The 22,733-nt window shown below is 44.5% G+C and overlaps 1 protein-coding gene across 1 annotated transcript; it reads left to right on the top strand.

Moving 5' to 3' along the window:
- The first annotated feature begins 6,758 nt into the window (after positions 1 to 6,758).
- On the top strand, positions 6,759 to 16,383 carry LOC123841563 (nuclear RNA export factor 2-like). The gene is made up of 20 exons (XM_064574845.1): positions 6,759 to 6,931; positions 7,164 to 7,317; positions 7,615 to 7,698; positions 7,813 to 7,917; positions 8,034 to 8,114; positions 8,235 to 8,304; positions 8,452 to 8,540; positions 8,661 to 8,768; positions 8,946 to 9,055; positions 10,706 to 10,742; positions 11,125 to 11,193; positions 11,279 to 11,334; positions 11,474 to 11,581; positions 11,702 to 11,760; positions 11,871 to 11,986; positions 12,079 to 12,121; positions 12,703 to 12,775; positions 13,331 to 13,513; positions 15,938 to 15,998; positions 16,137 to 16,383. The coding sequence occupies exons 1-20, from the start codon at positions 6,897 to 6,899 to the stop codon at positions 16,179 to 16,181; spliced, it is 1,686 nt and encodes a 561-aa protein (XP_064430915.1). The 5' UTR covers positions 6,759 to 6,896; the 3' UTR covers positions 16,182 to 16,383.
- The last annotated feature ends 6,350 nt before the right edge of the window (positions 16,384 to 22,733 follow it).

Raw genomic sequence — 22,733 nt, forward strand, 5'->3', positions numbered from 1 at the left:
CCCCAATGTTTATAGCAGCAATGTCCACAATAGCCAAACTATGGAAAGAGCCTAGATGTCCATCAACAGATGAATGGATAAAGAAAATGAGGTGTGTGTGTATGTGTGTATACACAAACACCATGGAATATTATGCTGCGATCAAAAAAAAAAATGAAATCTTGCCGTTTGCAATGACGTGGATGGAACTAGAGGGTATTATACTAAGCGAAATAAGCCAATCAGAGAAAGACAATTATATGATCTCACTGATATGAGGAATTTGAGAATCAAGACAGAGGATCATGGGGGAAGGGAGGGAAAAATGAAACAAGACGAAACCAGAGAGGGAGAAAAATCATAAGAGACTCTTAATCTTGGGAAACAAACTGAGGTCTGCTGGAGTGGAAGGGGGTGGCAGGGATGGGGTGGCTGAGTGATGGACACTGGGGAGGGTATGTGCTATGGGAGTGCTGTGAATTGTGTAAGACTGTTGAATCACAGACCTGTACCCCTGAAACAAATAATACATTATATGTTAATTTAAAAAATTAAAAAAAATTTAAAAAAAGAAGAAAGAAGGGAAAAGAAATGGGAAAACATAGTGGTAAAGCAGGGGCCACCAGTAGTAGGATCAAAGAGGAAGCTAAACTGCTGGCAAGGCCAGAGCAAAGTATGGATTAAAGCCAAGCACCGGGGCGCCTGGGTGGCTCAGTCGTTAAGCGTCTGCCTTTGGCTCAGGTCATGATCCCAGGGTCCAGGGATCGAGCTCTGCATCGGGCTCCCTGCTCAGCGGCAAGCATGCATCTCCCTCTCCCACTCCCCCTGCTTGTGTTCCCTCTCTTGCTGTGTCTCTCTCTCTCTGTCTAATAAATAAAATCTTTAAAAATAAGTAAATAAATAAAATAAAGCCAAGCACCTATGAGCCCAGGGCCGACTCAGCAGTGAAGCCTCCTCTGCAGGAGATAGGCACAACTCAGGGTAAGCATGGAAGGGACAGAACAAACTCAAAAAATCAAATGATTTGCGCTGAGGGAATAAAAAAAAAATTAGAAAAATGGTGAAAAAGACCTTAAGATAATATTTCCTTAGAGAGATAAAAGAGTGACAAAGGATGAAATTATATCATTATATAAGAACAGAAGACTGACCAAGAAGTTGGTGATTGAACACAAGGAACTACTTTCACTACCTTCTGAAACTTCCTTAAAACGACATTAAAGGTAAACAAATCAACGCAATGGGATATTGCTTAGCAATGAAAAGGCAAGGACATGGATGGATCTTTAAAAAATGCTGCGTTACAAAAAGCCAGGCATGGAGGAATACAGGATGTATGATTCCACTTATGTGAAACTCTAGGACAGGAAAAACTAGCATAGAGAGACTGAGAGCAGATCAAGGTTTGCATGCAGCCAGAGGATGAAGAGGAGATTAACTGGGAACCTTTTGGGGTGTGGTATATGTTCCACATCTTGATAAGGTGGCAGTTAGACCCAATCTCTGATTATTACATATAAGGAGCTGGGATCAGGAGAAGTTGGGTGAATTGTCTAAGGTGATACAGCTTATCAATCAGCGAGAAGATCCATCCGCTTATAAATGATCGATTGCTCCTATTGTGCTGCATAGTGAGTCAGTAAGAGTAGTGCTTCCCACCGCTCCCCCGCCCCCAGCGCCTGACAAAACCCTGACCCAGGCACAAACATCCTTTTATGCAAGTAAAACATAAATATGAAAGCATAACTATTATGCATTCCAACCACCCATTTATAAATACGGTTGACATTCTCACATGTTCTTTGACCCTGACTTCTTTATGTTTACATTTGTACCTAAAAAAACACAAACATTTGTTAACATCTCCTTCTGAGGAACCATACGGTAACATGACTTTTTTTCTTTTCAGAGTGTATCATGGGGTGCGAGGGATATTCTACCTTCCTTTTTGTAACCTACCACTCAAGCCTGAACCGTTTCTTGAATAATAATGGGTTTCTTTGCCCAAATTTTGGCAATGGGAACTCAAGCCCCCACCTAAGCCTTCCCCTATGCCTGTTTCAGTCTGTGATCTTTTAATTTTGGTTCCCTTAAACAGTATATCGGGTTATTTCCCACCAGGGCTGCTCTGTTTAACCATCGCCACTTTATAAAATATGTGAATAGCTGACACTGCAACCTGCCCTCATTCACCCATCTGTTTTCCTTCTTGTAACAACAAATGCAATTAACACACATTCATCTCTTACTAAGCCCCAGCCATTGTGCTAAGTTCCTGACCTAGTAATGACTAACTTATTTGTAGTGCTTGTTAGGTCACAGGTGTTTCTCCAGAGGCTTTGCCTGTATTGCCAGATACTAGCTCAATTCTCACAATTTTCTCATGAGGTAGGAACTATCACTATCCTCAATTTAAGGGAAAAAATAAGGTGAGTCACCATGAAGTCAAAGTTACTTGCCCTGGACCACAGAATTTAGCACCAGGATTCAAATCCTGGTTGCTCTGACCTCAAATCTGATGCCCTTAACCAATGATGTGTGACTCTGTGTTAGGGCTGAAAGGAGCACTGGGACAGGACTCAAAGTCCAGTGGGCAATGATGGATGTGGTGTCTGGGACCAACATGACCCGAACTCCAGCCCTCTGTCCAAGAGACCCATTGTTGCACACTGTTCCCCATACCGTCTCTCCTTTCTCAGACTGTTTGGGAACTGTTTCTCTGGTGTTCAACTTGAAGATGAAGTAACAGAGACAGACAAGATATACGTGGAAAGAAAGGAAGGTTTCCAGTGGGGTGTGTATCGCCAGGATGCATCCAGTTCCTCAGAGGCTTTGTCTACTTGTGTTTCATTGTCTTCCCAATGATCACCCTCATCTTTCCGGCCCATACGTCCATCCCTTGGCCTTTTTACTCTGTATGTCAGGTACCCATGCCCCCTTCTTTCCCATCTATCTTTGACTCAAAGGACAATCATTTCTACCCCCCCCTTCTGTCAATATCAGCCACTCTCGGGTCCCATTGTCTTTCTGTGTCAAAGAGCCTGTAAAAAAGAATGAAATCATGCCGTTTGCAATGACATGGATGGAGCTAGAGAGTATAATGCTAAGCAAAATAAGTCAGTCAGAGAAAGACAAATACCATATGATTTCACTTATTTGTGGAATTTAGGAAACAAAAGCAATAAGCAAAGGAAACAATGAGAGGGAGAGACAGAGAGCAAAACAGAGAGAGAGAGAGAGAGAGAGAGAGAAAGAGAGAGAGAGAAAGGAACAGGCCCTTAACTATGAAGAACAACCTGATGGTTACCAGAGGGGAAGTGTGTAGGCGGGGGATGGGTGAAATAAGTAATGGGGATTAAGGAGTGCACTTGTCGTGATGAGCACTGGGTGATGTATGGAACTGTTGAATTACTATATTGCACACCTGAAACTAATATAACACTGTATGTTAACTACACTGGAATTAAAATGAAAACTTTCAGAAAAGTACAAACTTCCAGTCATAAGAGAAATAAGTGTGAGGGATGTGATGTACAACACGATGACCATAGTTAATACTGCTTTATGGTATATTTGAAAGGTGTTAAGAGAGTAAATCCTAAGAGTCCTAATCACAAGGAAAAATCTTTTATGTCTTTTTCATTTACTTTACTTTTTGCGTCTATATGAGATGATGGATGTTAACTAAAGTAATTGTGGTAATTATTTATGTAAGTAGAATCATTATACTGTATTCCTTAAACATACACAGTGCGATATATCAATTATACCTCAATAAAAATGGGGCAAAAAAGGGGGGGGAAGAGCCTGTAATACACAACCATATAATTATAGGTATATATTTTGGCAGAAAATATTTTGTATGATAAATTTTAAAAGTGAAATGTCTGGGTCAAAGCATAGGAATGACTTTTGAATGGTTAAGCATACTGTAGGAAAGTAGACTCTCCTGCACTGTTAGTGGAGAAGTACACTGGTGTAAATATCCTTAGGAAATTGTCTCTTAAAATATTTATGTGCTTCTTCTGGGAAGCTGTGGAGCAGAGACTCAAATCTTGGAACTGCCCTAACTCCCAAGCCATGCTCCACTGGGTAATTTGGCCTCTGCCGTTAGGAATACCTTGTATAGAGAATTCTAATACTTTAAATTTGAAAATCAATTCAAATATTAAAATGCCAAGATGTAAAAAAAAATAAAATAAAATAAAGGGCATATTAAAAACAAGAAGCAAAAATTGGGTGTATATAGCATATATTGCATGAAATGAAAATGTACATTAGGGTCCAGTTTTGTGTGGCAATGTACTTTCCAACAAGATTTGAAATACATGTATCTGTAATCTAATTATACAAATGTAAAACAGATAATATCAGCACATGCCCATGCACACACACATGCTCATGCACACACTCTTGCTTTCCTCTGACACAAGTACGATACTGGGTGTCACAAAGCTGAGCACCCACAAACAAGCATGTAGGTCCAGAACATTCTTCCTACACATACCAGACACCCAGGAAGCTATATCTGCTGGATTTAAGGAAGACCTCTCCTCATTTCTGCCACCAGTTTGCAAAAGCCTCCCTTCCTCAGATCAGAAAAGCCGTAGTTTTAGCATTAATCAAGAGGGGTGTAATTAGCTCCATTTCTAACTGTACGCTAGTGAAAAATACTAATTTTGCAAAAGACAAATTCAACACATGCTAGTTTTACAAGCAGGTTATGAAACAGTTCTGCAGCCCAATTTTTTTCTGGAATAAGTAGATGTGGGTACAAATGGTTGCGATGTATGGATTCTCAAAAGTGGCTTTGTTGATCCCAAATCTACACTGCCAGCTCAAAGCGACTCCTAATCTGCAAACACTGTGATCGAAACAGATTTTTTCATCTAGTTCAAGACCGATATCTCTACTTGGTCCAAGGCACCTGGATCCACCCAAGCAGGAGTCACTAACCCCAGCTCACAAAACATCATCTCTGGTCTGCTCACAGAAATCTGTCCTTGAGACCTGAAAGTCCACCATTAAAGGAGAATAAGCACACTAGCTAGAGGAACACTTAGGATGTGGAGGCGGACCAATAGGTGAGGACACAATTTCTATTCCTCCACTGACTTGGCTGAGAAATCCTGGGAAGTGTACCTAATGCCTGTGAGCCTGTTTTCGGACTTTAGTGAGGAGGTCAAAGAACTCTAGTGAGTCTGCCCAACACTGAGCTAATGTTGGTTGCTGCTGGGCAAGTGGTGTTTTACTTCTCACCCTGTTCTTTCCCTACCATAGCAGGGATGCCATTGCCATGTACTCAACGACATAGCAATGATGTAGGCAGAATTCCAAACCGACACAGGAAGTACCATGTGAACACACATGATGTCATAAAGGACACTCACGACCGTTTCTTAGCGAGAGGATCAGTTAATACTGTGGTAGAGACTGAGGGGGAACCCAGGCAGCCTGGGTGAGAGGCACCAGCTGATTTCTGATGCTCCTGTTGTTGCCTTTGATTTTGGCAGAACGGCGGTGAGACAGGGATCGTGCCGAGATGCAACCCTTCAGTAAGTGGATATGCGTGTGTGCGCACACATGTGTGTGTGTGGTCTCTCTGGCTTTTTAATCTCATGCCCACCCTCCTGTGAGATTCCCAAAACAAGGTTATGCTTGAGATCGCTCCTGTCTGAATCACCTTGATGAGGGAGGCCTCTGGCCCTGTTTAGGCACCCAACTCACCTGGTCGGTCTGGGGAATGCTGTGGCTGTTAGCTGGCTCACTTTTAACACTTCCCCCTTGACAACGTGATTTCTGAAGTAATGTCAGTTCTCAAAGATGACTCTGAAGCCCCCATACACCATACACTGACCACGGGCCGTTATTCCTCCTTTTAATACTCGGGTTTTTCTTTTAATATTCATCAAGCTAGATCATCTCCTGGACCATCAAACAAACCTCAGCGAATTTTAAATCACACAGAGCACGTTCTCTGACCATAATGGACCCATGTTAGAAATCAATAATAGAACGAAAAAAGAAGAATCCCTACACACTTGGAAATGCTAGTTGACATATCATCCCGGTTTGTCATTCAGATCCTTGTTATAGAGGAGCTGAGGTTAGGAAGAGTTGTCCCCTCAGCTGAAAGGCATTTCGGGCTGGGCAAAAAGAAAGCTCACTCTGCATATTTCAAACTGAGTATTGTTGACAGCAAGGCTGGAGGGAGGGGGACAGCTTAGGAGGCTGTTACATCAGTCCCACCTGACATTAAAGCTTGAACTACACCAGCAAAGGAAGTACAGCTTGCTGATTGTTAGTGGGATCAGTCTGGTGGCTGATTGTATTTGGGAAGCATGAGAGAGATTGCCTCCCTGGTATTGGTGTGGTTTTTAGACAGGCCTGAGAGAAGGTACAATTCAGATGTCTTCCCTGTGTATGGCTGGTTTCCAGTCTAATCCATGGATGCACACATCTCTTTTTTGTTTTGTTTTGTTTTGTTTTGTTTTGTTTTAATAAATTTGCTTCATTCTTTAAAAGGTTCAATACAGTTTTCTCCTCCTCCTCCTCCCCCAAGATTCCTACCCTGATAGTGCCATCTGTCAAATAAGGCTCTCCTATCTGGACAAACAGAGGAGTTTCCTTTCCAGGGTTTGGGAGATTGGACCCTTAGGGCAGGTTGACACTTTGCTTGCCCTCCTGTGGTGTTAGCCTAAGATGTGGTACACGGTAAGTGGACCACTGATGTGTCTTTAAACTTGTATTTTTGTTCCCCTTTTTGAGAATACAATGATGGTGGTAGCTCACCTCAAGGAAGAAAGGAAGTTTGGCGTTCTTTCCGAGGTAATTTTGGCAAGAGGAACCGTCATTATGGACGTGGTGGATATGAGCCTCAGCCTTCACACTTCCAGGAGGATGATGGAAATGTGCTGATGGGAGATGTCCAGGAGGACCCCCAAGTAAGACAGTAAGTGACCTTGCAGACTGGTTTGCGTGCAGCAGCCCCTGGGACTAGGTGACTCTTTCACTCTCCCTGGTCTTCTTTTTGTTCTCTCACTGGAAAACTGAAGAATGCCGGAAGTGGAATAATGGTCAAGCAATCCTAATTGTTGTCCTGGTGACAGAGAGGTGAGGGTGTATAGAAGAAGACTTTCTTAACATTTATGGCGACCCTCCTCCTCTCCACTTCCCCTCCACAGCACTCCCTATAGCACCTGGCGCTACAAGAGGAGAGTGAAAAGGCAAAATGAGGGCCATATCCATATTACTGTGTGGAGAGATAGAAAAGCTCTGAGGAGAGAAATGGGGGAGAACACACAAGATGGAACCCCAGGGAGCTGGTTCAAGATCACCGTGAGTGTCTTGGCAGGGTCTGCATTAGATAGAATACCCTGGAACCTTATAAAAAGGAAGACCACATTAAACATCCTTATGTCAATTATTTGGAGGAGATCTTTCCAATGGAGATTCCATTGGAGGGTCTAGGAAATCCACGTTTGGCACAAAAAATAAGAAATAATGCCAGTGGTCCCTACTTTCGAAGCCCTGTACAGCTCAGTAGAAGGTCAGACAAGATCGCTGTTGGGTCTGTTTTCCCTCTTTAATTCTATGTTGTCTCTCCTCACTCCCATCCCTTCTCTTCACCCTTAGATTCCCTATGGGAGAAAGTATGATAAGACATGGCTAATGAATTCAATCCAGAGCCATTGCAGTGTCCCCTTCACTCCAGTGGATGTAAGAGAGGATGGTGAAGCCAGATGGGTGGGCACAGGGAAGTGGGGGCGGGGGGAGCCCACTGAGTAGGAAGACTCTATCCTCCAAAATTATTGTTGCCTCCCCCTCCTGCAGTTTCACTACGTGAGAAACCAGGCTCGGTTCTTTGTCCAGGATGTTGGCACTGCCTCTACACTGAAGGATGTCAGCTACAAGATTTGTGACGAGGAGAACCAAAAGGTATGTGTTGAGGGCATTACTTCTACCTAGTCCCGGGGCAGGAGGACAGGGCAGGGGCTGGTCGTCTTCTTTGGAATGAGAGTTCTTGGTGCTGACCCCACGTCTCCTTCCTGCAGATATCTATCTTTGTCAATCCTTCTACTGCACCTTACTCTGTGCGGTATAAGTTGGAGCCAGAAGAAATGGAGCAGCTAAAGGTAATGCAGACTCAAGGTCCATTGTGTGCCCACACCCACACCCACTTCTTCTTCCTCCAGCCCCTGATTCCCCTATCCCCCCCAGAGCCTCCCAGTGGCTTTCTCCATCTCTCTCTGCAGCTGACCATGAACAAACGCTATGACGTCTCCCAGCAAGCTCTTGACCTCCAGAGTCTCCGCTTTGACCCAGGTACCCTTGACAGCAGTAATTCTAGGGCAGGTGAAGGCACAGGGATCTGCCTGGGAGGGAGGCTGAGGGATGGTGATGTGGGGAAGGATTGGTGCTGGCCCTGGACCCCTCTCAGCCTTCTGATTGCCTCCTCTCGGCTTCCTGAAGACTTGGTGGGCCATGATATAGATATGATCCTGAATCGAAGAAACTGCATGGCTGCCACCTTGCAGATCATTGAAGAGAATTATCCCGAGGTGAGGCCTTAGGCCCAGCGCTGTTATTAATGGCAGGGGGTGGAACTCATGGGGTGGAGGACAGATTTGTCTCTGAGGCCCTAGATGGTAACTGTCACTCTAACTCTTCTTCACCAACAGCTGTTGTCCTTGAACTTGAGCAACAACAAACTGTACGGGCTGGATGGCCTGTCTGACATTATACAGATGGTCCCGACAGTCAAGATCCTGAACCTCTCCAAAAATGAGGTGAGAAGAGGGAGCCAGATCAAAGTTGGGGTTGACAGTGAGTGGTAGTGCTCATCAGAGTGATGACAGGAGGCGGGAGAAGGTACCTGTGTGGAAACGTGGGGGCTGGGGGTGCAGGGGCCTGTGTGTCTCTCTTTCCCTGGGACTCCTTTCCACTTTCTTCCCCATATTTCTCAGCTGAACTTGGTGTGGGAGTTAAACAAGATGAAAGGGCTGGATCTTGAGGAGCTTTGGCTAGAAGGGAACCCCTTGTGTGACACCTTTCCAGACCAGCCCACCTACATAAGGTCAGTGTGAACACCTCTCACACGTCCTGGGAACCTTTGGTCCCGGGAGCCTGAACTGTCCCTGAGAATGCATGTATGCAGGAAGCTGCAACCCTGGTCCTCCAGAATGGCCATAGGCCCCAGCTTCTCCTCTCTCCGTGTCCCTCACCTATAAGGAGTTTCCTTCCTCTGACCTGCTCACCTGTTCTCCTGGTCTGGGGTCTGTTTCCACCTCTCTGCATTCAGAGTTCCTTAGCATGCCCTCCGAGAGTGTGCTCCAAGAAGCAGGGCTCCTCCTCCTCCCCAGGACCGGGAGCGACCAGCCTTGAGCCAGATGCTGGTGCCCTGGACTGAGAAGGGTCCTCCAGCCCAGGGCCTCATGCTGAGACGGGCCTTCCTACTCCCTGCCGAGATGGACATTCTCTCCCTTGTTCTGAGAGGGGACCTCCTGCCCTTGCCCCCAAAGGGTTGCCCTCTCTAATCTCAGGCGGCCATGGTGGCTTTCCTGCCCCATGCTGAGGGCCGAGGTCCTGGGGGCCTGCCATCATGACAGCCATTCCTCTGACCCAATGCCAAGAGCAAGGCCCTCCTTGGGAGAAACCAGGGTTCCCTGAGTCAAGGGGCTAGAAATGGGTGACTGCCAGTGAGCAGAGGGCTTCCTGAGGCAGGAATGGAGTCAGATGGCAGAGATGCTTGAGAGGACAGAAGGACAAGCCTCTCAGAGGCACTGCCCCCTCCCCTCCCTCTGCACATCCACATCATCCTGACTGGCCCTTCAGAGAAGCCTGGGTAGCCCAGCACAGGTATGATTGCTCAGGCAAGGAACCGACTGAGACAGGCACAGGTGCAAAGGGGCCATCAGGAGGGAAGGCAGTGATCATAAGAGGGGTCCACAGACCCTCAGCCCCATGCTGACCTGGGGCTTGACCCTCTACTCCCTCTGGGGAAGGTCTCCTGCCCCCCGTGGCTGCCTCATTTCCCATGCCCGGCTCAGACTGAGTTCACACAGGTGACAAAGTTTCAACCAGCATGCAATGGGCCCCCAGCCCAACACCTGCATGTTTTCCATTCTTACCTTGGGTGCCAGGGCCAGTTAGGGCAGATGAAGGAAAGGACTGCAGCCGGGGAGCCATTTGCCCCTTCTTCTCTCTTCCTCCTGATCCCCACCACCATGGTAGAGCTTCTTTCCCTTCCTTTTGCTCTGCCTTCTTTCCTCCTTTGTCTCTGGTTCCCCTATGTCTCTCCCACCTCTCCCCTCCTACCTTCACTCCCTCTTCTGCCTTCATCCCCCTCCCTCTCCATCCCTGCCTCCTGGGCCTTGCCTCACTCACCTCCCTGCCCTAGCATCTTGGGCCATCCCTGGGGGGTATCATGGTCCTGCAGCATGCTGGACCCCTAGTGAGGTAGCAGAGTGCTGGGCTCCCACTCCATTCCCTCTTCTCTCTGGAGTCTTCAGTGGGGACTTGGAGGAAGGGAAGCAGGAAGGGGAAGGCAGCCCTGGAGCCTGGGTTCCAAATGTTGCTTCTTGTGGCACTGAAGAAGGGAGTCAGGGCAGTCCAGGGGGGAGCTACCCAGTGGAAAGGAGAGGGAGGGAAGGGAGGGAAAGGGTAGGAGGGAGGCTTTGCAACCCTGGCCTAACATCAGCTTCTTTCTATTTTGGGTTTGGGACAGTGCCATCAAGGATTGTTTTCCTAAGTTGTTACGCCTGGTAAGTGACTACATTCATCATTGTCTCTTACTAACATTGATCACCACCACACCTGCCCTCAAGCCCTTTGAGTCTTGCCTAGATTACAGGTTTGTGTCAGACCCTTATCCATTTTAGGAGACCAGGACTCCTGAAAAAGACATGAATATGTTTTCTGGAAAAATACACACACACACACACACACAGACAAAAGTTGCATATAATAGTAAATACTTTCAGGATGTCATGATGAAGACACCCACTGTAATCTTGTCCATGTAATTTCCAGTGCCCTTTCATACCTAACCTCTGACCCTCACCCTCTCTTGGGCTCATCTTTTCCCCTGATCATCCAGGGCCACCTCCCTGGTCTCCACTGCTGACTTCTTCTTCCCTTCTCCAGGATGGGCAGGAGTTATCACCACCAGTTATCATTGATAATGATACACCCTGCTTGATAAAGCCCTGCAAGGTGAGGGAAAATTGATCAACAATATTTGGGCTATTACAAGGGAGGCTTTATCAGCCACATAATCTCAAATGTCTTTTGATTCCAGGAAAGTTACAAAGGATCTGATGCACTGAAGAATCTAGTCCTGCAATTTCTGCAGCAGTAAGCACTCCTGGGAATCTGGGGAAGGGGTTGGCTAGGATAGGTGAGGCCACCCAAGCTCAGGACTGCTGACTGGGTCTGGAAATCTTATCTGGGGTCCAGACCACAGAGATAGACTGTCCTCATTACTCTCCCACAGATACTATTTGATCTACGATTCTGGAGACCGTCAGGGTCTCCTCGATGCCTACCATGATGAGGCCTGCTTCTCCCTGGCCATTCCCTTCAACGCCGAGGACCCAGCCCTGTGAGTAGCAAAGCTCCAACTCTGCTCCTGGGCCCTGTGGCTCCCCAGTGGATACAGGGAAGCTCCTGGAAACACCCACACTGGCCAGACCACCACCTCCCGTTCCTCTTTCTCTGCTAGAAGCAGCTTGTGCGAGTACTTCAAGGAAAGCAGGAATATGAAGAAGCCCAAGGAACCCTGTGCGTGTGTGATGAGGAAGATTGGGCAGGGAAAGGGGGTGTGCAGGGGTAATTATAGGGCCCAGGGTGTGGCAACTCCCGACCTGAGCTTGCTTCTCCTCCCCCCATAGCCCTGCGTGTTCAGCCGCTGAAGCACACAAAGCGTGACATCGTGGGCTCCCTCTGTGTGCTGCCCAAAACACAGCATGACTTCAGCTCCTTCTTGGTGGACATGTGGTTCCAGACGGTGAGCACGTGCTTCCTCCCAAGGGCAGCTCCAGAAAGCCGCGGGTGGGTAGGAAGTTTAGGTGACTTAGCACCTGGGCCCTTCCCTTTCAGGAGAAGATGCTCTGCTTCTCTGTTAACGGGGTATTCAAGGAAGGTGAGTGTGCATTGGGCCCCTCCCCAGATGCCCCACGGCTTCTTCCCCGCTGGCTGGGCTCCCTCTCAGAACTGTCCCAGCTTCCCTGATCCCTTTCCTTCTCTTCCTATTCCTGCTGTGTTCTCCTGCCTCCACTCTGTCCCCAAACCATCCTGGTCTGAACCGGGTCTATGCCTGTCTGCCCCACACAGCTTGGGCATTAGGGACACAGTCTGTTTTCCTAATGAGTTTCATGGCTGTCATCCCAGATCCTTATTCTGAGATCTACCTGGGGTGGTTACTTAACCTCTAAGTTTCCTCGTTTGCAAAATGGGGCTAATAACACCCACCTCTCGGGCAGCTGTGAAAAATTAATCAAATGAACTTGTGAAGTGGTTGTCCCACCACCTGTCACACAGTAGAGGCCCTGTCACTGGGAGCATTTTGTTCCTACTGTTGCCATCCCCATACCAGACACCCCGACTCCCAGTGAACAATTGTCCCCTTCAGCATGAGTATCAAGTCAGACCCTGACTGGGAACACTGTGTGGGCATGTGAAGCATATGCAACTCTAATGGGGTATTGTTGTTTGTTGTTAAAGTGGAGGGAACGTCTCAGGGTTCTGTTCGTGCCTTCACCCGGACCTTCATCGTTACCCCTGCCGGCAGTTCCAGGTGAGTGCTACGTTGTAGGTGGGAATGCTCGTCCCAGCCTGAGCTCAGGGGTGTGGGAACGTGGTGGTGAAGACATCTTGGTTTTCTCAGTATTGTGGGAAGCCAACAGGTAGATCCAAGGAGCGGTCCGGTCTGGTGGTTAAGAACGTGGGCTCTGGAGTTAGAGCCCTGGGTTCTCTTCTTGACCCCAGCACTCACTGGGTGTGTGTGATCTTGGTTAAGTCACATGACCTCTCTGTGACTCATTGTCTTCCTTGGAAAATGGGGATTAGACTGTTCATTCCCTTGAGCTATTGTAAGGGATAAATGTGGGTGTAAAATCATCCCTGGGTTGCAGGTTAAGTACACATCTAGTGAGGCTGGTAGACAGTCCCTGCAAAGGTGGGCTCTGTGGGAGGGGTGGAGGCACCAGCCAAGGAATCTGGGGGCAAGGGGGCAGGCACAGTAGAAGTACGGAAGGAATCTGGTTGCTCAGTGGCAGTGGGAGCAGGATCATTGTTGGGGGTGTGGAGTTGTACATTCATCCACTTGTCTGAGGGCCCATTTTCCCTTCAGTCTATGCATCGTGAATGATGAGCTGTTTGTGAGAGATGCCACCCCCACTGAGACTCAGAGTGCATTCTCCAACCAAGAGCCTACACTGACCTCCAGCTCCATGCCCACCCTCTCCCAGGAGCAGCAGGAAATGGTGCATGCTTTCTCCACTCAGTCTGGGATGAAACTCGAGTGGTCTCAGAAGTGAGTGCTGGGTGTACATGGGAAGAAGGGTGAGTTGGGACAGCGACTTGGGTGGAGGAGCGTGAATCAAAGAAACTCACAGGAAATTTGGAAAAATAACATTTTGGATAGTTTGCTTCCAAAAAAAAAGAGGAAAGAAAGTGGGCCCATGGAAAAGGTATCATACTATTATATATGTGAAGGGTTTAAAAAACAGTATAATGCCCGATGACATTGTCTTATATATAGAAAATCTGAAAGAACCCACCAAAAAGCTACTAGAACTAATAAACTTAGCAGGGTTACAGGATAAAAGACCAATATACAAAACTCATTTGCATTTCTATGTACTTGCAGTGAGCAGTCCCAAAATGAAATTAAGACAACAAGCCCATTTACAATAGCATCAAAGTAGTAAAATATTTGGAAACAAATGTAACAAAAGAAGCACAAATCCTATACTCTGAAATCCATACAACATTGTCAAAAAAAATTAAATGAATGGAAAGATATCCCATTTCCATGGGTTGGAATATTGCTAAATGGCTTAATATTGTTAAGATGGCAGTAATACCTAGAGCAATCTACAGATTCAACACAATCCCTGTCAGAATCCTTCTCTGCAAAAATTGACAAGGTTATCCTAAACTTCATATGTAAGTGCACCAAAACTATCTCGAGAGAAAAGAACAAAGTTAGAGGACTCACACTCCCTAATCTCAAAACTTGCTACAAAGGTACAGTAATCAGGACTATGTGGTGCTGGCATATGGACAGTGCATGAATCAATGGAGTAGAATTGAGAGTCCACAAATAAACCCTCACATTTATGGTCAATTGATTGTCAGTGAGAGTGCTGAAAAGCGATAACCTGTTGGGAAAAGAAATAGTCTTTTCAGCAAGTGGTACGGGGACAACAGGATATCCACATGCAAAACAATGAATTTTGACCCCAGATTCACATCATGTACACACATAGACTATAAATGGGTCAAAGATCTAAAGGTTAAGAGCGAAAACTATAAACATCTTAGAAGAAAACATAGGTGTAAGTTTTCATTAATTAGGCAAGTGTTTCTTATATCTGACACCAAAAGCACAAGCAACCAAAGAAAAATAGATAAATTGGGCTTCAGCAAAATTAAAAGCTGTTGTGCACCAACGGACACTATCAAAAGAGTGAAAATCCCGCCAAAGGAATGGGAGAAAATATTTGCAAATCACATATCTGACAAGAATATATGAAGAACTCTTGCAGCTCAACAGCAAAAGGACAAAGAACCCAATTTTAAAAAGTGGAAGGGGGGTCTGAATAGACATTTCTCCAAAGAAGATATACAAGGGACCGAGGAGCACATTTAAAACTTCTCAGCACCATTAGTCATTAAGGAAATGCAGATTAAACCCACAATGAGTTACTACTTCACACCCACTGGGATGGCTTTAATCAATAAAATGAATGATAACAAGCGTTGGTGCAGATGTGGAGCAATTGGAGTTCTTATGTATTATTGATGAGAATATAAAATGGAACAGTGGTTGGGGAAAACATTTTGGCAGTTCCCCAAAATGTTAAACCTGGAGTTACCCTATGACCCAGTAATTCCATGCCCAAGTATCTAAGGAAAACATATGTTCACTCTAAAACTTGTACAGGAATGTTCATAGCAGCATTATTCATAATAGCCAAAAAGTGGAAACAACCCAAATGTCCTTTAGCTGATGAATGGATAAACAAATCTGGTACGTCCACATGGTAGAATATTATTCAGTCATAAAAAGAATACAGTTCTGATATATGCCATGCCATGGATGAACCTTGAAAACATGCTAAGTGAAAGAAGCAAGCCTCAAAAGGTCACATATTGTATGATTCCATTTATACGAAATGCCCAGCATAGGCAAATCCACAGGGACCAAATGCAGATTAGCGTTTTCCAGGGTCTGGGGAAAGGGGAGGAATAGGGAGTCATCTCTAATGTTTAAGGAGTTTTGTTTTTGTTTTTTTTAGGTGATAAAATTATATGGGAATTAGATAATGGTGATGGTTGTGCAATCTTGTGACTATACTAAGAAAACACTGAATTGCACACTTTAAAATGGTATGTGCATAAAAAAATAATAAAATGGTATGTGCATTATATCTCAATAAAAATGATTAGAAACTTGTACTCTTAAATTTTCCATTTATTTTCTTGAACGTCTTTCTTTATCAATGTATATTAAGTTCTCTTGTTCTTTTGGAGAGCTTTATTTTCTGTTTTGAATTCTAGTGGGCATGAATGCCAGTGATAGGCATTTTCACTAGGTCTTTCTTCATCATTGCACATAGTGTTCAAACCGGTACATGCATCCCAGCAAAAAAAAGTGGCACAGATTTAGCATCGCATGGTCAGCATGTCTGTACTGTGGTACTAATGGAGATCACCTGTTCTCCCACTCCAGGTGCCTTCAGGACAACGAGTGGAACTATACCAGAGCTGGTCAGGTCTTCACTATGCTCAAGGTGAGGTCTAGGAGTCATTAAGCGGGCTACAGATGGGCATTTCTGGGCCTTCAGGAAGGCCAAGAAGGTGGAGGCTGGGTGGCCTGGGAATGAGACTCCGGATCTGGGTCTTCTGATGTCCCAACTCCTTCCCTCCAGAATGAGGGCAAGATCCCAGAGGAGGCCTTCAAGCAAATCACCTAAAAGAAGCCTTGGATGTCCACGTCATCATTGTTTCTCTTTTCTCCAACCTAAGGCCATGCCCATGACTGGGGATGGAGGCCTGGCTGACCAAGAAATCAAAATTACCTTGCAAGCCAGGTAACATAACCACCTGAAGGATCAGTTGTTCCACATATTTTGTCCACACATGATTGCTGTTTATTTGCATAATAAAGAGTTATGTTGCACGTTGTGTGTTGTGTGTCCTGGATCGCTCTTCTCCTGCCCCAACCATGAGCCAGTGAGTCCAGGCCTAAAAGGCCCTGTCCTCTCCCCGACGTTATTCACCCTGGCAGTCTCCCCGGCAGGTACACAGGCTTGACTCCATAGGTAGTATGTCAATAAGTTCTGGTGAGAAGGTACACACACTGCTTCCAGGGATTGGCCTTTGGAAACAGTGTGACTCAGTCAGATGCTCTACCTGGAGGCCTGCAAAAGCAGGCATGTGACCTGGAACAGTACGGGCTTTGCAAGGGCTGCCTACCGGCTAGTGAGGGCCGTGGAAGGAAGGAAGATGAGGACTCACATATATTTACTTCTTATTCCTAATCATTTGAATGCATTCAAAGGCATACTGTCAACAGTTTTATGAGTTGCACACAAGTGAATGGGAGATGGGCCCTCCCACACCTCTCACCATGCTTGCATTTGTCTTCTCATCCAGCCACTGTACTGCCCCCTCCCCCTCTCTGAAGGTGCACTGTGGGGGGGATATCACTTTAGCACCTGAGAGTGAGGGAGAGCCAGCCGGTTTGCCCAGTGCATTTCTCAGAGAGCTGACAAGGGTGCTCCGTGTCCATGTGCTTGAGGGGATTCAGACATTTAGTCTCACTTCCAGACAAACAACAATAGCACGGAATCTCACATTATGGTCGGTTCTGTGGGACCTTTCTCAATGATCAGCAATTGGCAGTTCCGAATCGCAGACAAGAGTTGAGAGGGACACTTGTGCAATTTATTTTCCACACTTCTGTAATGTTTGGACTTTAGACCACAAGCAGGCATAATTCTCTCTTTTTTAAAGATTTTATTTATTTATTCATGAGAGACAGAGAGAGAGAGAGGGGGGCAGAGGCAGAAGGAGAAGCAGGCTCCCCGTGGAGCAGGGAGCCTGACGCGAGACTCGATCCCGGGACCCTGCGATCATGACCTGAGCCGAAGGCAGACGCTTAACCGACTGAGCCACCCAGGCGTCCCTGACAGGCATAAATCTCGAAATTAAAATAGTAGCAGTACCAAGTTTCTCACTACCATCCTATATAAATGATGGCACTGGTGAGGTACCACCAGTTTACAAATTATGCCTCTATTGGCAGGTCTCACGTAAGTCATTTCCTACCACTTGCCACTTTTCAGTTCTTTATGTACATTTACACAAGGAATCCATACGGGGGTGTGTGAATTTCTTAGAAATATGAACTGAAGGAATAATTGCCATTACATAAGGAGTAATTCCATGCTATTCCATGTAGTGCCTCCGTGGTCAGAGACAAGTCTCAGCCTCCTCACCCAGAGAACTGAGTCTGCATTGTGAGGAATAGAGGCAGTCTCACATGTTAGCGAGCAGTTGCAGTGTCTGGCTCAGATTAGGCTCTCTGAGCTGAGTTCCCTCATGGGCAGGGACCACGGAACCCATTGCATGGCCCCTTACTGCCTCTCTCTACATCATTACATCTACATCATTAGGTTTCCACATCCTTGGCCTCCTTCCCTAGCTAGCTCAGATGCCATGGACTTCCAGTCACTCATTCTCCTGCCAATTCTGCCAATTCCCTTGGTCCCATGGTACAAAGGCATCAAGTTTATGGACACCTCCAACCAGATGCCCTTCTCACAAAGGCTGCTACTGGGGATGGGTGGTGGACCCCTCCCCGTATCCCATCAGGACCCAGAAACCTCTGTCGGGAAGGAACCCCAGAAGCAGCTGCAGGAACTCCGGGAGGAGTGGCCTTGATGATGGCTTTTTCTATCTCCAACTAGCTTCTGTGCCTTTCCTAAAAATCTCTCTGACTCCAGTATTTTACTCTGTTCCCAACACTTTGTCCCAGATCTTGCTCTGAACTGAGGCCCTTATCCCTAGGATTCCTGCCTGGAAACTCCACCCCTAGCTCTAGTGTATAACTGCTGCTTATCTTTCTAAATATGGATTCTATTTATCCTACTTGCCATTTCTTTAATGATCACAGAATTTCTCTTCAAGCACTTCTCCTTATGATTCTACCACCCTGTAACCCCTGTGCTGGAGAAAGTCAGTCTTGGATGTGAACACATCACCCCTTCAGTGACCATAACCAAGGGCAGAAGCCTTGGCCCTAGATCATACAAGAATAAACAGTGTCTCACACCCCTGCCAAAATAAAGCAGGGAGAAATGGCGTCTGGCTGTTCTTAGCACCCTAACCTGCATCAAAGAAAGGTAGTAATGTAATGGTAGGATGGCATGATTTCTGAGGGTTGGGGGGGAGAGTGTCTGTGGCAGGGTCTGAAATTTTGCAGTTGTAACAGGATCCCAGCTGTGATGGTTAGTTTTATGTGTCAACTTAGGTAGACTGTGGTACCCAGATACTTGGTCAAACATTATTCTGGATATTTCTATGAGGATTGTTTGGGATTAGATTAATATTTAAATCTTAGAGCAAAGCAGATTACTCTTCATTATGTGGGTGGGTCACATCCAATCAGCTGAAGGCCTAACAGAGAAAAGACTGACCTCCCTGAAGGAAGAGGGAATTCTGCCAGCAAACCACCTTCAAAATTGAACTGCACCTCTTCCCTAGGTCTCCAGCCTGCCAGCCTATCCTGCAGATTTGGGGCTTGTCAGGTTCCACAATAGCATGAGCCAACTCCTTAATTAAAAAAAAAAAAAAAAAGAATGAACAATGATACACCAACAAACTGGACAACCCAGAAGAAATGGAAAAATTCTTGGAAACATACAACCTACTAAGATGGAATCAGGAAGAAATAAAAAGTCCGAACAGACCAATTACTCGTAAGAAGATTGGAGGAGCATTAAAAAAAAAAAAAAAAATCTCCCAATGAAGAAAAATTCAGGACCAGATGGCGTCACTGGTGAATCTTACCCAACATTTATAGAAAAATTAATGACAATCTTTCTCAAGCTCTTCCAAAAATTTGAAGAGGAAAGAACATTCTCAAATTCATTTTACGAGGCCAGCATTACTTTTATATCAAAACTAGAAAAGGGCACTACTAGAAAAGGAAACTACAGGCCAATATCCTTGATGAATATAGATGAAAAAAAAATCAATAAAATATTTGCAAACCAATTCCAGCAGCACATTAAAGGATAATTCACCATGATCAAGTGGGATTTATCCCTGGGATTCAGGGATGGTTCAACATATGCAAATCAGTAAATGTGATACATCGTATTAATAGAATGAAAGAAAAAAATTACATGGTCCCTCAATAGAAGCAGAAAAAGCCTTTGACAAATTCCAACACCTGTTCATGATAAAAACTCTTAACAAATTAGTTATAGAAGGAACATACCTCAACATAACAAAGGCCATATATGACAAGCCCACCACTAACATCATTCTCAATGGTAAGAGGTTAAAAGCTTTTTCTCAAAGATCAGGCATAAGACAAAGGTGCCCACTTGGACATCTTCTACTCAACATAGTACCAGAAGTCCTTGCCAAAGCAATTAGGTGTCAAAAAGAAATAAAAGGCATCAGAATTGGAAAGGAAGAAGTGAAACTATCTCTATTTGAAGATGACATGATTTTATACAGAGATAATCCTAAAGATTTTACCCCAAACTGTTAGATCTAATCAATGAATTCAGTAGTGGCAGAATACAAAATTAACATACAAAAATGAGTAGCATTTCTATGTGCCAACAGTGAATTATCTGGAAAAGACATAAAGAAAACAACCCCATTTACGACAAAAGCAAAAATCAACTATTGAGACTTCATCAAGATAAAAATCTTCTGCACAGTGAAGGAAACAATCAACAAAGCTAAAAGGCAGCCTATGGAATGTGAGAAGATATTTGCAAATGACATATCAGATAAAGGGTTATTATCCAAAGTCTATAAAGAACTTATCAAACTCAACAGCCAAAAAACAAATAACCCAGCTAAGAAATGGACAGAAGACATGAATAGACATTTTTCCAAAGAAGACATCCAATGGCCATCAGACACATTAAAGGATGCTCAATATCACTCATCATCAAGGAAATACAAATCAAAACCACGATGAGATACCACCTCACACCTGTCAGAATGGCTAAAATTAACAACACAGGAAACAACAGAGGTTGGCGAGGATGTGGAGAAAGGGTTAGAGGGAATGCAAACTGTTGGTGGGAATGCAAACTCATGCAGCCACTGTGGAAAACAGTATGGAGGTTCCTCAAAAAGTTAAAAATAGAACTACCTTACAACCCAGCAATTGCACTCCTAGGTTCAGAGGGGCACAGGCACCCCGGTGTTTATAGCAGCATTAGTAACAATAGTCAAATTATGAAAAGAGCCCAAATGTCCATTGACTGATGAATGGATAAAGAAGAGGTGGGGTAGGGGTGCCGGGGTGGCTCAGTCGGCTGAGCATCCAACTCTTGGTTTTGTCTCAGTTCATGATCTCATGGCTCTTGAGATCAAGGCCCACGTGCGGCTTCACGCTCAGTGGGGAGTCTGCTTAAAGTTTCTCTCCCTCTACCCCTCCCCCACTCTCTCTCAAATAAATAAGTAAATCTTTGTAATAATATATCACCTCTTCATATATATATATATATATATATATATATATATATATATACTATTATCCAGCCATCAAAAAGAATGAAATCTTGCCATTTGCAACAGTGTGAATGGAGCTACAGTGTATTATGCTGAGTGAAATCAGTCAGTCAGAGCAAGACAAATACCATATGATTTCACTCCTATGTGGAATTTAAGAAACAAAACAAATGAAATAACTGTGGGCTGATGGAGGGGAGGTGGGCAGGGGTCAGACTAAATGGGTGATGGATATTAAGGAGGGTACTTGTGTTGAGCACTGGGTGTTATATGTAAGTGATGAATCACTAAATTCTACTCCTGAAACCAATATTACACTTCATGTTCACTCATTAGAATTTAATAAATAAAAATCTGAAACAAACAAACAAAAAAGAAACAATCTCATTTACACTAGCACCAAAAACAATAAAATACTTAGGAATAAATTTAACCAAGGAGGTGAAAGGTCACTACACTGAAAACTACAAAACATTGATTTAAGAAATTGAAGAACACAAATAATTGGAAAGAAGTCATAGATGGAAAGAATTAATATTGTTAAAATGTCCATACTACCCAAACCATCTATAGATTCAATGCAATCCCTATCAAGATTCTAATGGCATTTTTTAATAGAAATGGAAAAAAAGCAATCCTCAAATTTATATGGAACCACAAAAGACACTGAATAATCCAAGCAATCCTGAGAAAGAAGAACAAACTGGGAGGCATCACATTTCCTGATTTCAAGCTGTATCACAAAGCTAGAGTAATCAAAACTACATGGCATTGGCATAAAAACAGACACATAGATCAATAGAAAAGAATTGAGAGCCCAGAAATAAAGCCAAGCATATACAGGCAACTAATATTTGACAAGCAAGTCAAGAATACTCAATAGAGAATAGACTATCTCTTCAATAAATGGTGCTGGGAAAATTGGATATTCACATGTAAAAGAATAAAACTAGACTTCTATGTTACACCATTTGTAAGAACTAAAACCATAAAACTCCTAGAAAAAAAAACATAGAGAAGAAAGCTCCTTGACATGAATCTTGGCCATGATTTCTTGGGTATGACACCTTAAGCGCACGCAACAAAATCAAAATTAAACAAGTGGAACCACATCGAACTAAAAAGCTTCTGCTCAGAAAAAACAACAAAAAAAAGATCAACAACAAAATAAAAATTCAACCTATGGAATGGGAGGAAATATTGGAAATCATATATCATATACCCCATATATCATATAAGGGGTTACTATCCAAAATATATAAAGAACTCATGCAACTCAATAACAGCAAGCAATCCAATTAAAAAATGAGCAAAGGCCTGAATAGACATTTCTCCAAAGAAAATATAGAAATGGCTGACAGATACATGTAAAGGTACTCAACATCAATAATCTTTAGGGAAATGCAAATCAAAACCACAATGAAATATCACCTCACACCTGTTAGAATGGCTATCATAAAAAAGACAAGAGATACAGGTGCCTGGGTGACTCAGTTGGCTAAGCATCTGCCTTCAGCTCACGTCATGATCCCAGGGTCCTGGGATCGAGCCCTGTGTTGGGCTCCCTGCTCAGCAGGGAGTCTGCTTCTTCCTCTCCCTCTGCCCTTCCCCCCCAGCTCCTGCTCTCTCTCTCTCAAATAAACAAAAAAATCTTTAAAAAAAAAAGGCGAGATAATTAATGCTGACAAATATGGAGAAAAGGGAACCCTGTGTACTGTTGGTGGTGTGTGTGTGTGTGTGTGTGTGTGTGTGTGTGTGTA

This window comes from Mirounga angustirostris, unplaced genomic scaffold (assembly GCF_029215605.1).
Source record: "Mirounga angustirostris isolate CCGP_5_RB_7025 unplaced genomic scaffold, mMirAng1.0.hap1 SCAF_11, whole genome shotgun sequence".
NCBI lineage: Eukaryota > Metazoa > Chordata > Mammalia > Carnivora > Phocidae > Mirounga > Mirounga angustirostris.